Source organism: Rhinolophus ferrumequinum, chromosome 12 (genome assembly GCF_004115265.2).
Source record: "Rhinolophus ferrumequinum isolate MPI-CBG mRhiFer1 chromosome 12, mRhiFer1_v1.p, whole genome shotgun sequence".
NCBI lineage: Eukaryota > Metazoa > Chordata > Mammalia > Chiroptera > Rhinolophidae > Rhinolophus > Rhinolophus ferrumequinum.
This window is the reverse complement of record NC_046295.1, coordinates 266,961-283,039: the sequence shown is the minus strand read 5'-3', so window position 1 is coordinate 283,039 and position 16,079 is coordinate 266,961. Positions and strand designations below refer to the sequence as shown.

Sequence of the window (16,079 nt, the reverse complement as noted above, 5' to 3'; positions counted from 1 at the left end):
AAGTTTCCAGTGGGGTCTGTTTTTTCTCTTTATAGCCATCGTTATCATCCCAACTAAAAACCTTCTACCATTCCATGTTTTTATTTATACAGCCTTATAGCCTAGGATTTATTGGACTTTCAGAATCAGGGTTTGTGTTGTCTTCTAGCACTGGTGGTAAACTGCCTGGCCTTATCTTTTCCAGAGTTACCTCTTACCTTTGATTTTCTGCAGTTTGAATATGATATTCTTAGGTATAAGGCATTCTTCATTTCTGTTACACTGTTTTGATTTCTAAAATGTCCTTTATTTCCATTCTTTCAGCGGTAATCCCCTGTTATCATACAGGGCTCCAGGTGGTGTCCTGGTAGGGTGTGGAGGGAGGGGAAGTGGGAAGGTATCTATAATTTTATGATTAGGTCTCACTCAGTCTGCAGTGAGCCTGTGGCTCTGGGCTGTGACCTTCACAGGTGTTCTCAGCTTTTTAATTTTTTTTCTCCTTAGGTGAGAAAGGAAGGCTATAAGGGGCTAGAGTTGGGTATTCCCCTTCCCCTGGGTCAGTTAGGCTCTGATTTTTTTAAAAAATTAAAATAATAAAATGTAATTATTCATAAGGAAGGACTTCCACCATTTTGCAGGGATTCTTTTCTGAAAGTCTTATACCTTTTTTGTCCCTCATTTCCTTCATTCACTGACACGTTTTGTGTGTATTTGATTTTTTGTAGTATACCATTTTGATTCTCTTCTCACTTCCTTTTGTGTATTTTTTTTAGATATTTTCTTAGTGTTTACTATGGAGATTACAGTTGACATTCTAATTTATAACAATCTCTTTTGAATTAATATCAATTTAACTTATAAAAACTCTGCTCCTATTCATCTCTGCCCATTTATATTCTTGTCATAAATTACATCTTTATACATAAATATAAATTTTTAATTGTGTTTTATGTATTTGCCTATTAAATTATGTACAAAACAAAAACTGGAGCTACAAACCAAAAATGCAGTAACCATTCACATAGTTATGAGTCACTGTCTAGCGTTGTTGCATTTCAACTTGAAGAACTCTCTTTACCATTTTTTGTAGGGCAAGTTTAGTAATAATGAACTCCCTCAGCTTTTTGTTTCTTTGTTTGGGAGTGTTTTAATCACTCCTTAATTTTTGAAAAATACTTTTGCCAGATAGAGAATTCTGTGTTGATAGTTTTTTCTTTCAGCACTTTAAATATGTTATCCTATTGCCTTCTGGCTTCCATGTTTTCTGATTAGAAATCGGTTGTTAATCTTACTGAATATCCCTGTTACATTGCTTCTCTTTCACTGTTTTCAAGATTTGGTCATGATTTCTTCAGATATTCTTTCTACCTTTTTCTTTCTTAGCCTTCTGAAACTCCCATAATGTATTGTATGTTGGTCCACTTGCCTGGATGATTTCAGATGTCCTATCTTTAGGCTCACTGATTCTTCTGCCTGCTTAAATACACTGTTTAGCTCCTCTAGTGAATTTATTTCGATTATAGTACTTTTCAACTCCAGAATCTCTATTTGGTTCTTTTTTATAGTTTCTCTTTATTGATATTCTTAATTTATTGATACTTGTTTCCATGGTTTTCTTTTAATTCTTTGTGATTTCCATTGGCCTTGCCATTGGTCTGTGGTTTTCCATTGAAGAGGGTTGTTTTAGAGTGTTTGCAAGTTCAAGTATTTGCACTTCCTCAGGGACAGATTCTATCAATTTATTTTTTCCTGTGAATGGGCCATACTTTCCTTAGTCTGCCTTGTAATTTGTTGTTATTGTTGTCGAAAACTGGACATTTGAATACTATACTGTGGTAACTCTGGAAATCAGTTTCTCCCCCTCCCTAGAATTTGCTGGGTTTGATATTTAAAGGCTGGAATCGTTCATTTGTTCTATGATTTTTCCCAATGATTTTTTGCAAAGACTGTATTCCTGCTTGTCTGTAGTCACTGAAGTCTCTGTTCCTTTAGCTTGTATCCAGCTACCGTTTGATAGAGGTTTTTTTGACCTCCAGGAGCTTCAAGTTTAAAAACAAAATACCCGCCTCTTCCAATCTGCGGATTGGCTCTGTGTGGGGCACTCCATCAGCACAGCCAGGCTATTTACAACTCTGCCTCAGCCTTCATGTCCTGTTTGCACTGAGCCTGAGGAGCAGCCAGATTTGGCTAGAAAAGCCTTTACCTTTTTCAGTATTGAAAGCTTTGGGTCTTCTCAGGTCTTTTCTGTATATGCATCCTGGCCTGGGCGATTTTTAATGCCCTAATTGTCCACAGAAACTCTCCTGCTTTTCCTCCCTGGCCTTACGCAATCTGTGTATATTTCAATCATAATCTTTTGCCCACACAGCTGTGGCTTTTTATTTGCCTTACATTGTTTTTAAGCAATACCTACCACTTTCTGCCCTGAGTGAGTTCCAAGTTAGGCAAAACAAAGATAAGCACCTTATGTAAGCATTTCATGTAGCCCCCAGACAGGTTAGAATAGTAACACAGTATTGTCGCTCTGTTCCTCCTGGAACTATGCGCCAGGGTCCCATGCGGGGAAGATGGGCTGCTGTCTTTAAGCCCACCGCCAAGCGAGGAGGGAGCCTGACACACAAGCTGGTATCTCTAGCCTCATTTTCACTGTATTTTTCCTCTGAAAATTACCTTTCGTAAAATGTTAATAATTTGGTAAATTAGAAGGATCACATAAGGCTTACAGTTTTAAAAACTCACTGATGCCTTCTTGCTTATTCCACTAGATTCTAAATATCATCTCCAGATCCTGTAGTTATCTATTAAGAAGGCAGCATTGAGAGTATTTTTACAGTCAATATTCCCACTAGGAAGAACCCATTTCTGGAGAAAGTTGATCCTTTCCTTTGAATTCAGATTTCACTAGAAGCAAAATGCCCCACACTAGGCAAAGAATTTTTTTTAGTTTTCTTTTCTCATTTCCTCTCCCTTTTTGAGTTTTTATATATTCAACTGCATTTGCTTTATGCTTTGGATACTCAAATTTTGTACCTTTGGCCATATTGGCTCCCGTATTCTTTGACATGAGCCCTTCAGTCTTGGAAAAGATCTTGTTTTCTGGCATCACAAGATGTCCTAGTCTTACCATGTACTCTTACTTCCCCAGACCTAGAAATGGCTATTTTTCCTGTTACAGGAACCACAAATCTGGGCTACTGGCTTGGCTTTATGTTTAAGCCTTTTCTGTAAATGTAGGAAGTACCTGTTTGGTGGTATGGAGCGAGGGGTTATGGGGACATCTTGGGCAATACCGAGTTAGTTTGGTTGAGGGAACAGTCCTCCATAAGTCTGACCAAGACTTCTAACCCCAACTGTAAGAGGTTAGGGTCCAACTACAGCCTCAAAGGGAAGGGTCCACACAAGGCCACTGTCACTTCTGGTACTAACTGCAAATTCAGAGGGTTTTTCAAAACCACTCTCAGGTTTGGTAATTTGCTAACACATTTCACAGAACTTACTGTGAGCTATTGCATTCACAACTTCATTTATTACAGGGAAAGGATAAAACGTAGAACCAGGCAAATGAATAGATATGCAGGACCAAATCTGGGAGGGGTCCAAACACAGAGCTTCAGTTGTCTTCCCCCCAAAGAGTCCTGGTCCTGATGCATGTCCGTATGTAGTGTGTGACCAACCAGAGAAGCTTGCCCGAGCCTTGGCGTCCAGTTTGTATTGAGCCCTCATTATGTAGGCATGATTGACTCCTTGCCCATGTGATTGATCATACTCCTACCCTGAATCATGGTTGGTCTTTCTGGCGTCATCTCATTAGCGTAAACTATCAGATGTGATCAAGGGCCCACCACGAATAACAGAAAACACTACTATTACTCAGGGAATTTCATGGTTTTAGAGATCCCCAGGAGCTGGGACAAAGGTCACACCTCTCTAAGGTGAGGCCAAATTCATTGCTACTTGGGCAGTTGACATTTTTAAAATATTTATCCAGAATAGGTAGAAAATTTATTATTTTTTAACTTCCTTCTATTCCAGAAATTACAGAGGAAATCCCCATGAAGACTTTGAACACGAAGACTGTGTATATTTCTGTATTGCCGACAACAGCTGACTTCTAACATTCAGTTATCAGTATCGTCAGTCAGCCTTTTCCTGGCATGTACCTGTCCCTACACACACACACACACACACACACACACACACACACACACACACTGAAGATATTTCCTTCAGGTGCATGTACAAGTATAATATTTCGTTTTGGGTCTGAATATGAAATGGAATTGATTCAACAAGTGGCTTGAGACCTCACAGTAATATTCACACTTAACCTAAACACCTATGCAGTCATGTTTGATAGAGGTTACAGTGTTACCTCAGCATTACAGAGTTCGTTTCTCTACTTAAATTCTTAACTATAGAAGTATAGAAGGTAGAAGTGATTTAATGGCATGGTATATATAATTCTATGGTCTTTTAAAACTTAAATATAAGACCGCTTGAAGGAATGGACACTGTTATATATATTTCAGCTACCTGGATTTTCCTGGGTAATTTGATGGAATATTTTGTTTCAGTAAATCAAAACAATAAACATGCTTTCTCTCAGATAATAAATGTATTAAAAGTAATTCATTCTCTCATAGTTTAATGAAACTTGAAATTTATAATCTTTAAAGAACACAGAAACTTCATAGTGACTTCTGTATTAAAACGTGGACTAAAACATCTCATTTTACTTCTTCCCAAAATCTTGTGTGGCAAAGAAGCAGATGCCAAGACAAAATTAGATATGCAAGAATTCACTGGGGGAAATATACATGAGGAGTAAAAGGGAGAAGGAGCAAGAATAGAGGGTGCCTGCAGACTACAATTTAGGTCTGGCACCTGGGAAAAGATGAGAGGAAGATTAATTAGAAACAGCCTAGACTGCAGTGCAACTCTCAGAAAATCTTGATCAGGTCAATCGAGAGTCCCAAGACTAGGATTCCTTTTAGAAAGAGTCCAGAGTTGGGTAGAAATGACCTGTCTTTGTACTGCTGCATTGCTTAGTCAGTGGCTTGGAGCAGCCCCAGGTAGGCGTGGTCTTAGCACGAACGCCTCAGTGGATCTGAATGTGTAGTGGCTGGAAGCTGTCAACCAGCTATGCTTCTTGCATCAGGTTCTCCTAAGGGGAAATCTGCATGGTGCATCTCTCTGGATGCTACAATAACTATTCAAATCCAAACCCACAAAGTTGGAAGAAACAAAACAAAATAATAAGTGTTGACGAGGATGCAGAGAAATTCGAACCCTTGTGCACTGTAGGTGGGGATGTAAAATGGTGCAGTCACTGTGGGAAACAGTATGGAGGTTCCTCAACAAATTAAATGTCGGGAGGGGGCCCAGCTGGGTAGCTCAGGTGGTTGGAGCTCCGTGCTCCTAATTCCGAAGGCTGCCGGTTCGATTCCCACATGGGCCAGTGGTCTCTGAACCACAAGGTTGCCGGTTCAACTCCTCGAGTCCCACAAGGGATGGTGGGCTGCGCCCCCTACAACTAGCAATGGCAATTGGAGCTGAGCTGCGCCCTCCACAACTAAAATTGAAAGGACAACAACTTGACTTGGAAAAAAGTCCTGGAAGTACACACTGTTCCCCATAAAGTGTGTCCTTCCGCAATAAAATCTTTATTTTATAAATCTTTAAAAATAAATAAAATCTTTAAAAATAAATAAATACAGGGGCAGTTGGATGGCTCGGTTGGTTAGAGCGTGACCTCTTAACAGGGTTGCCAGTTCAATTCCCACATGGGCCAGTGAGCTGCACCCTCCACAACTAGATTGAAGTCGACAAGCTACTGCTGAGCTGCCGGAGGGGCAGCTGGATGGCTCAGTTATTTAGAGCGTGAGCTCTGAATAACAGAGTTGCCGGTTCAATTCCTGCATGGGATGGTGGGCTGCACGTCCCTACAACTAAAGATTGAAAACGGTGACTGGACTTGGAGCTGAGCTGTGCCCTCCACAACTAGAATAAAGGACAATGACTTGACTTGGAGCTGATGGGCCCTGGAAAAATACACTGTTTCCCAACATTCTCCAATTAAAAAAAAAAAAAGAAAGGAAATAAAAAAAGATACTCCTAGGTCCAATTTAAAAAAAAAAATGTTAAATATAGAACCACATTATGATCCAGCAATTCTACTTCTGGGCATATACTCTAAAGCACTGAAAGCAGAGTTTTGAAGAGCTGTTTGCACACCCAAGTTCATTATAGCATTGTTCACAGCAGCCAAGTGGTAGAGCAATCCAAACGTCCATTGAGAGATACATGGGTAAAGAAAATGGGGTCTATACATGCAGTTGAATATTCAGTCTTTAAAAAGAAAGATGAACTTTAAGGACATTATGCTGAGTGAAATAAATCAGGCACAAAAAGACAAATGCTGTATGATTGTACTTATATGAAGTACCTACGAGGTGGATCAAACAATACTGTGAATGCTTAAATTTAAAAATTTATTACAGTAAAAGATGCATTGCCAATAATATCCCTCAAACACTCCCCCTGGCTTTGAACACACTTATCCCAGCATTCTGACCACTTTCTGAAGCAATTCTGGAAGTCTTCTTTCACGAGTGTCTTCAGTTGCACTGTCATGGCTGCCTGGATGTCCTGAATCATTTTGACTTTGGGGAAGAGCCAGAAGTTGCACGGTTCCAGATCCAGTGAATAAGGTCAATGAAGACACACCGCAATGTTTTTATTTGACAGAAATTGCCCTATACCAGAAGCAATGTGTGACACAGAACATTGTCATGATGGAGAATGATTTACAGCACACTTTTAAACACACCTTTCAACCGTAGCTTACACCTGACTGACTGCACTGAACAAGATGCAACTTGTCACATAGTTACTAAAGTTTGACGCACCACTCCCCATATTGAAGATCCCTGTCTGTCTGTTGGATCGCACTTGGCAGCAACATTCACCATATTTTGTAATCACAGCGGAAAGGCTCCATGTCACACATCACTTCTGGTATGGCAATTTCAAATAAAAACATTACGGTGTGTCCTCATCCACCTTATTTACCGGATCTGGCACTGTGCAACTTCTGGCTCTTTCCCAAAGTCAAAATGACCATGAAAGGTAAACGTTTCGAATCAATTCAAAACGTAACTGCTCCCAGTAGCCAAAGCTGGAATAATTTGAACAAGCAAAAAAATTAATACTGGATTAAAATCCAAAGTATGGCCGTCCCCCACCCTCATCTGCTTCATTTTACATGTTTTTAGTTACAGTCAACTGTGGCCCAAAAATACTAAATGAAAAATTCCAGAAATAAATAACTCCTAAGTTTTAAAGGACATCGAGGTAGCTATGAGAGCACAACTAAAGACACTCATGAAAGAGGACTTCCAGAACTGCTTCAAAAAATGGCAAGAATGATGGGATAAGTGTGTTCGAAGTGAGGGGGAGTGTTTTGAGGGGAATTAATGGCAATGTGTCTTTTACTGAAATTTTTTCATTTAAGCACTATTATTTGATCACACCTCGTAGAGTAGTCAAGCTCATTAAAACAATACAACGGTGGTTGCAAGCAGCTGCAGGGAGGGAGAAATGGGGAGTTGGTAAAATGGAATGGGTTTAGTTTTGCAAAAGGAAAAAGTACTAGCAGTCTTTTGCACAACAATGTAAATACAGTTAATACTACTAAACTGTATCCTTAAGAATGATTAAGCTGGTAAATTTTATGTAATTTTTATAACAATTTTTAGATTTGTTTTTGTTAAAGAAGCCAACCTGTAACTGCTCCCAGTAGCCAAAGCTGGAACAATTTGAACAAGAAAAAAAATTAGTATTGGATTAAATCCAAAGTATGGCAGTCCCCCACCCCCACCTGTGGTTTCATTTTACATGTTTTCAGTTACAGTCAACTGTGGCCCAAAAATACTAAATGAAAAATTCCAGGAATAAATAATTCATAAGTTTTAAATTGAGTAGTGTGATGAAAGCTCAAGCTGTCCCCCTCTGTCCTACCCAGGACATGAATCATCTCTTTGTCTAGCATATCCATGCCCATTAGTCACTCACCGTGTTTCCCCAAAAATAAGACCCAGCCAGACCATCAGCTCTAATGTGTCTTGTGGTGCAAAAAATAAGAACCAGTATTATATTATATGACCCAGTCTTATATTAAAATAAGACCAGGTCTTACATTAATTTTTGCTCCAAAAGACGCATTACAGCTGGTGGTCTGGCTAGGTCTTATTTTCGGGGAAGCACAGCAGTAGCTGTCTCAATTATATCAACAGTCACAATATTGCAATGTTTGTGTTCAAGTTGCCTTTATTTACTTAATAACAGCCTCAAAGTACAAGAGTAGTGATGCTGGCAATTTGGATATGCCAAAAAGAAGCTGTAAAGTGCTTCCTTTAAGTGAAAAGGTGGAAGTTCTTGACACAGGAAAGAAAAAATTGTATACTGAGGTTGGTAAGATCTACAGTAAGAACAAATGTTTCTACCTGTGAAAATTGTGAAGAAGGAAAAAAATTTATGCTAGTTTTGCTCTCTCACATCAAACTGCAAAAGTTAAAACCACGGTACATGATAAATGCTTAACTGAGATGGAAAATACATTAAATTCATGGGTATAAGACATGAACAAAAAATGTGTTCCAATCAACAGCAGCATGTTGCACAGAAAGCACTGAAGCTATACAGGTCTGACAATTAAGTTCACAAATTTGGTGCTTACATTACAGCACTGTACAAACAGCTCAGTAAGGTTTCATAACGTTGGTATATCAGTGTCTCACGGCTGCGTTTGTGTCAACGTGTGGCGGTTTCTTGCTGAGTGGCATTCATTATTTTTGCGTGTTTTTGGCAAGAGTGGAAGTGAAATCAGGGACCTGTTAGTCCAAGTTTATGGGGATAATGCCATGAAGAAAAGAGCAGTGTACAAATGGATTAAACGTTTTTCTGAGGGGAGAGAATGTGTCACTGATGAAGAGAGGTCACGGCAGCCAGGAATGAGCAGAACTAACGAAAACATTGCAAAAATGTGTTGGCTTGTGCGTCAAAATCATCAGCTGACTGAGAACCATAGCAGACCAAGTAAATATTGATAGAGAAACAATTAGGAAAATCTTAACTGAAAATCTTGGCCTGAGAAAGGTGTGTGCAAAAATGGTCCTGAGGAACTCACCAATGAACAAAAGCGAAGGAGAGTCGAAGTTCCCCAAGACCTTTGGAGAGATAAGACGATGTTTTGGGCCATGTTATCACTGGTGATGAAACATGGGTGTACCAATATGACCCTGAAACAAAGTGTCAAAGTGTACAATGGAAGTCAGCCACTTCTCTACAACCAGAAATGTTCCGTCACTCCAAATCAAGAGTCAAAACAATGTTGGTAACCATTTTGATGTCAGAGGGATTATTCATTATGAATTTGTACCAACTGGACAAACAGTTAACCAAGTTTACTATTTGGAAGTGCTGAAAAGGCTATATGAAAAAGTTAGACAACCTGAACTTTTCACCAACAATTCATGACTCTTGCATCACGACAATGCACCAGCTCACACGGCACTGTCCGTGAGGGAGTTTTTAGCCAATAAATAAATAATTGTATTGGAACACCCTCCCTACTCAGCTGATCTAGCCTCCAATGACTTCTTTGTTTACCTGAAGATAAAGGAAATATTAAAAGAATATTTAAAAATATTAAATATTAAAAAATAAAAGAATATTAAGAAATTTTGATGACATTCAGGACATCGTTAATACGGCAATAGCTCTGATGACCATTCCAGAAAATAAAGTTCCAAAATTGCTTTGAAGGGTGGACTAGGCACTGGCGTTGGTGCTTAGCTTCCCAAGGGGAGTACTTCGAATGTGACCATAGTGATACTTTGTGATAAGGTATGTCGCACTTTTTCTAGGATGAGTTCGCAAACTTAGTTGTCAGTACGAGGACTTCAGCAAGGGATCCCCTGAAATTAGTGACCACATTCACTTTTATTAGAGTATATTGTGACAATTGTTCTATTATTAGTCAATTTCTTACTGTGCCTAATTTATAAATTAAACCTTATCATAGATAAGCACCTAAAGGGGTAAAACTGTATATATAGATTTTGATACTGTCGTGTTTCATGCATCCACTAGGGGTGGGACTTATGCATCCACTTAGGGGGACTATATAAAATAAATTTCCATGAGTCCATACTGATATAAATGATTAAATAGAGAAAAGACAAATCTGTACAGAATTCCAAATAATTTATATACATAGTCCCCATGAAGGCAGTGTATTTTAACTCCCCACACTGTGAAAGTGGGCTCTGCTTAATGACTTACTTCCAAAGAGTAGAGTATGGAAGGGGGTTAAAAAGTAACTTCTTCACAGCTCGGCTCAGAAGTGAATAGAAGCATTTCAGGAGGGCACAATATTGTAGCCGTATTGGTGTCATCTCTTCTGTGATTCCAAAAGGATTGAACTTCATCATAATGGAGTAAATGCAGTACAAAAAATTTACATAAATGAACACTGCTAAGATAAATCCAATTAAAGTCTTCATAAAACATAAGAAATTATTTTGTTAGGTATAAGGTAATTAAAAAAAATTTTTTTTTATGTATGTTATTAAAATGTTAATTTTTTTTTTTTTTAAGTAACTTCACAGTTTAGAAAAGTGGCAAACACTACCTCGGACAGGTGATAAATGTTATCATTACCAGTCATGATAGCATATCCTCAGTATGACATAAGAATGCTACTTTATCTCTCTGCTTCTCCCAAGAAGCTATAACCCCAGTCTAACCATGAGAAAAAAATCTCAGACAAACCCAAATTCAGAGATATTCTGAATGCCTCACTCATCAAAAGGACAGTTCATCAAAAACAAGGAAAGTCTAAGAAACTGTCACAGACAAAGCGGACATAAAAACTAAATATGTGACATTCTGGATGTTATCCTGGAACAGGAAAAGGTCTTTAGGAAAAAACTCATGAGATCTGAAAAAAATACGGACTTTGGTTAACAATACAGGCATATCTCATTTTATTGTGTGTCACTTTATTGTGCTTTATAGATATTGTGATTTTCACAAAGTGAAGGCAAGACCCCCCCACCAGCAAAAAATATTACAACTCACTGAAAGCTCAGATGATGGTTAGAATTTTTTACAAATAAAATGCTTTTTAATTAAGGTATGTATGCTGTTTTTTAGATGTAATGCTATTGCACACTTAATAGTCTACAGTATAGCATAAACATAGCTTTTATATGCACTGGGGAACCTAAACACTTGTGTGACTCACCTTATTGCTGTATTAGCTTTATTGTGGTGGTCTAGAACCGAACCTGCAATATCTCTGAGGTCTGCCTGTATTGTGTGTGTGTTGTCGTTGGTTAAATAGCTGTGAAAATATAATGTGAGATGTTAACAATATGGTAAACTGGGTATGAGGTATATGGGAATCTGAAACAAAATTTAAAAGTATTTTTAATAAGTGAAGAAAAGTTAAATTTAAAATCTTTGTAATAGCATCAAAAACCAGGAAATACTCAGAGATAAATTTGAGCAAAGATGTGCAGTACCTTTGACGTGAAATTTACAAAATATTGCTTAGAGATAATAAAGAAAACCTATATAAGTGAAACTGATGTATCATGTTAGTCAGCTAGGGCTGCCATAACAAAATACCACAGACTTAGGGGCTTAAACAACAGAAATTTATTTTCTCACAGTTCTGGAGTCTAGAAGTCCAAGATCAATGCGTCTGGAAGTTTGGTTGCTCCTAAGGGCGCTCGCCTTGGCGTTATCAGATGGCCACCTTTTCACTGTGTCCTCACATGATCTCTCCTCTGTGCATGAGCACTCCTGATGTCTCTGCCTCTTTTTGTCAGGATACCAGTGCTACTTAACTAGGGCCCCATCCTTATGATCTCATTTAACCTTAATTACCTTTATGAAGGTAATTATGGTCACATGGGGGCTAGGCCTCAACATATGAATTTTGAGGGAACAATTTAGTTCATAGTAGTGTTCGCGGATTCAAGGACTCAATAATGTAAAGCTGACAGTTCTCCTTAATTGATCTATAGATTCAATGTAATCCCAGTCAAAATCCCAGCAGGATTTTTTTCATAGACATGAGCAAGTTAATTCTAAATTTGATATGGAAATGCAAAGGATTTAAGAGCCAAATAAATTTTCAGAGAAGTAGAAAGTTGGAGGACTTAACCTGATTTCAAGACTTATAAAATTATAATAATTAAGACTATGAAATTGGCATAAAGATAACAAATATATCATTAAGACAGAGAATCCAGAAATAGACCCACATGGATATTTTCTTTTTTTTTCTTTTTTTTTTTTTATTAATTTATTTTTAACTTATTGGGGTGACAATTGTTAGTAAAATTACATAGATTTCAGGTGTGCAATTCTGTATCACATCATCCATAAATCACACTGTGTGTTCACCACCCAGAGTCAGCTCCCCTTCCATCACCATACATTTGATCCCCCTCACCCTCATCCCCCACCCCCAACCCCCTTACGCTCTGGTAACCACCAAATTACGTTCCCCAGATTAATTTTCAAACCCCGTGGCCATCCTGTGGTCACCGACTGCCCTCCAATCCCCTCACCCTCCCCCCCACCCCCGACCCCTCCCGCCCATCTAGCAACCCTCAGTTTTTCCTCATTGTCTCCCAAACTGTTTCTGATTAGTTCATTCACTTATTCTTTTCTTTAGAATCCGCAAATAAGTGAGATCATATGGTACTTATCTTTCTCTGTCTGACTTATTTCACTTAACATAATGTTCTCTAGATCCATCCATGTTGTTGCAAATGGTAAGATTTCTTTCTTCTTTATGGCTACATAATACTCCATTGTATAAATGTACCACAGTTTCTTAATCCAGTCATCTACCGATGGGCATTTTGGTTGTTTCCATGTCTTAGCTATTGTGTATAGTGCTGCAATAAACATAGGAGTGCATAAAGATTTTTGAATTGAAGTTTTGGATTTCTCCGGATAGATACCTAGGAGTGGAATTACTGGATCATAAGGTAGTTCCATTTTCAGATTTTTGAGATACCTCCATACTGTTTTCCATAGCGGCTGCACCAGTCTGCAATCCCACCAACAGTGCACAAGCGTTCCCTTTTCTCCACATCCGCGCCAGCACTTGTTGTTTGTTGATTTATTGATGATAGCCATTTTGACTGGGGTGAGGTGGTATCTCATTGTGGTTTTTATTTGCATTTCTCTGATGGTTAGTGAGGTTGAGCATTTCTTCATATGTCTGTTTGCCATCTGTATGTCCTTTTTAGAAAAATGTCTCTTCAAGTCCTCTGCCCATTTTTTAATTGGATCGTTTGTTTTTTTGGAGTTGAGTTGAGTGAGTTTTCCATAGATTTGTGATATTAATCCCTTATCAGATATATCATTGGCAAATATCTTTTCCCATTCAGTAGGATCCCTTCTTGTTTTATTGATGGTTTCCTTTGCTGTGAAAAAACTTTTTAGTTTGATATAATCCCACATGTTTATTTTTTCTCTTAGTTCCCTCGAGCGAGGGTATATATCAGTAAAAATCTTACTCCGGGTAATGTCTAAGAAGTTTCTTCCTATATTTTCTTCTAGGTATTTTATGGTTTCAGATCTTACATTTAAGTCTTTAAGCCATTTTGAATTTATTTTTGTATATGGTGTAAGGAGGTGGTCCAACTTCATTTTTTTGCACCACATGGATATTTTCAATTGATGCTTTCAAATGATGCCAAGGACCTCAATGGGAAAAGGATAATCTTTATCCAAAAATTGTTCTGGGAAAAGTGGATTGTCATAAATACACACACATACAGAATCTTGACCTATATTTCTCCATATACAAAAACTAACTCTACATCAAAATACAAACATAAATGTTAAACAAAACAAAATAGGTTCCAGTCAAGATGGCAGAGTAGGTAAAACACTGTGCTTACCTTCTTTCACAACCACATCAAAATTACAACTAAACTACAGAACAACCATCATTGAGAATCACCTAAAATCTTGATGAACCGAAGCCCTAAAACTAAGGACATGCAGAAGAAGCCACGTCGAGATTAGTAGGAGGGTATGGGGACAGAGCCAGGAGAGCAGTTTCCAGGCTCTCAGCCTCACGTTGAAAGGTGCTGGCTCAGGTAGTAAATGGCCATCAACTGTGATTGCATGGCCATCAGCTGTGGCTAGTTGGCCATCCGCTGTAACCAGTGAGCCACTGGCCACTAATATAACTGCTGTGACTACACTAGCAGAAAATGGGGGCTAGCAAGAAGATGGTGGCTGAGCTAGCAAGCGCGAATTGCAGTTAGCACGGCGGAGTGCGGGTTGCAGATTGCAGACAAGTGGACGGCAGGTTGCAGATAGTGTGGCTCCTGCTTCCTGTGTCTCCAACCCAGCCGCCAGCGAGACTGCAGTGGTGTGACTCCCCTATCTGTGCCTCTGTGGATGTTCCTTTTTGGCCTCACCACGTCCTGTGTTCTTATGTGGGGAGCGGGACCAGAGACCCTGCAGGACACCCTGCATGACAACCACATACCCCTCTTTGTTTTCTTATTCTCTGAATACCAGATTCTTTCTCCCCAAGAAACACAGTACTTGGAGATTCCTAATACTGTCCTAAAATGAGAGCCTGGAAACTACACTCCTGGCTCTGTCCCCACAGAGGGACAGAGATGCAGAATGGGTTCGTCCCACACCCGTGTGTGACCATTAAAAATTAGGAGAGGTATCTTGGCTGCAGAGGTTGCACTAGAGGAGCAAGGGGACCCAGCCCCACCCAAACCCATGGTTTCAGTGCCAGGGAGAGAAGTCCCCATAATTTCTGGTTGTAAAAACCAGCAGAGATTGTGACTGAGTGAGATGTAGGGTGGCTGGAGTCCCAGATGCTCCTCTTAAAGGGACTGCACACAGACTGACTTACTGAAGGAAACACTGACAGCTCCAGTGCTGGGGCAACAGCTGAGAAGGGGGCAGGGATATACAGGGGGAACTGAGTTGTCTGGCTTGGGGCAAGGCTGGGGTGTGGGGAGCAGCTGTTTTCCAGACAGAGGAGCTGGTGGAGGCCATTGTTTCTTTGTTGAGCCCTCCCCCTTCCTGGCATGCAAAAGCCGTATCTCAATCTCCATCAAACTGGTTAATGCCGCTCATTCCCCACACCCCCCAGTGATTCAAGACCCCACCCCACCCAACTTTCTGGCACACCCAAGCTGATTCCAGTGGATTTTTCATACCAACTGCCTGCCTTAGTTCATGCTGCAGACTTTCCTAGGGTCTCTCAAAGGTTTGCAGAACCAGACAAGCATCATCTGGCTTGAGTGTGTCCTGTACCTCTGGCTGAGCAGCCCTAAGCCCAGCACTAGTGGCAGCCAGCCTTGGTTCATGACTTGGCCCCTTGAGGCACTTCCACAAATGGCACAGGTGACAGCCATCTGCGGATTTTTTTGTGGTTCCTGCTGGGTGGCTCCAGGTAGGACACGGTCTGCAGCTGAACTTGACCAGCAGTGGATCCCCTCCAAAGTGGTACTGGAGCTTGAAAATGAGCTGGAACATCACCCAGCTGCCTCCAAGAATGACACACCCAAGGTGTGGATTGGGCAAGCACCAGAGTCCTGCTGAGGCAGATCCTGCTCTGTAGGGTCAGCTCTTCCACATTAGTCACAGCCAGTTCTCAGAACCAATGAGCTCGAAGGTCAATCCCTCCCATTGTATCGTAAAAGTGAAATAGAGTCGAGCTGAAAGAGTATATCAAGAAATATGGGGGCCGCCAGTTGGCTCAGTGGTTATAGCGCCGTGCTCATAACACCACGGTCACCGGTTTGATTCCCACATGGGCCAGTGAGCTGCGCCCTCCACAATTGCATTAAAATACCGACTTCACATGGAGCTGATGGGTCCTGGAAAAACACCCTGTTCCCCAATATTCCCTGATAAAAATTGAAGAAGAAAAAGGTTTTAAACTTTCCAACTTTTCTGAAAGACACAAATCTAGAGATTCATGAAGCTATGAAGCTGAGCAAATCACAAACAGGATTAAACCAAAGAAATCC

At 39.8% G+C, this 16,079-nt stretch overlaps 1 protein-coding gene across 1 annotated transcript in view; it reads left to right on the top strand.

Moving 5' to 3' along the window:
• IARS1 (isoleucyl-tRNA synthetase 1) overlaps positions 1-4,600 on the top strand; it is a 79,187-nt gene extending 74,587 nt beyond the window's left edge. The window contains exon 34 of the mRNA XM_033122624.1: positions 4,012-4,600. Within this exon, the coding sequence (XP_032978515.1) occupies positions 4,012-4,094 (83 nt within the window). The 3' untranslated portion in view covers positions 4,095-4,600. The remainder of the gene's footprint in view (positions 1-4,011) is intronic.
• The last annotated feature ends 11,479 nt before the right edge of the window (positions 4,601-16,079 follow it).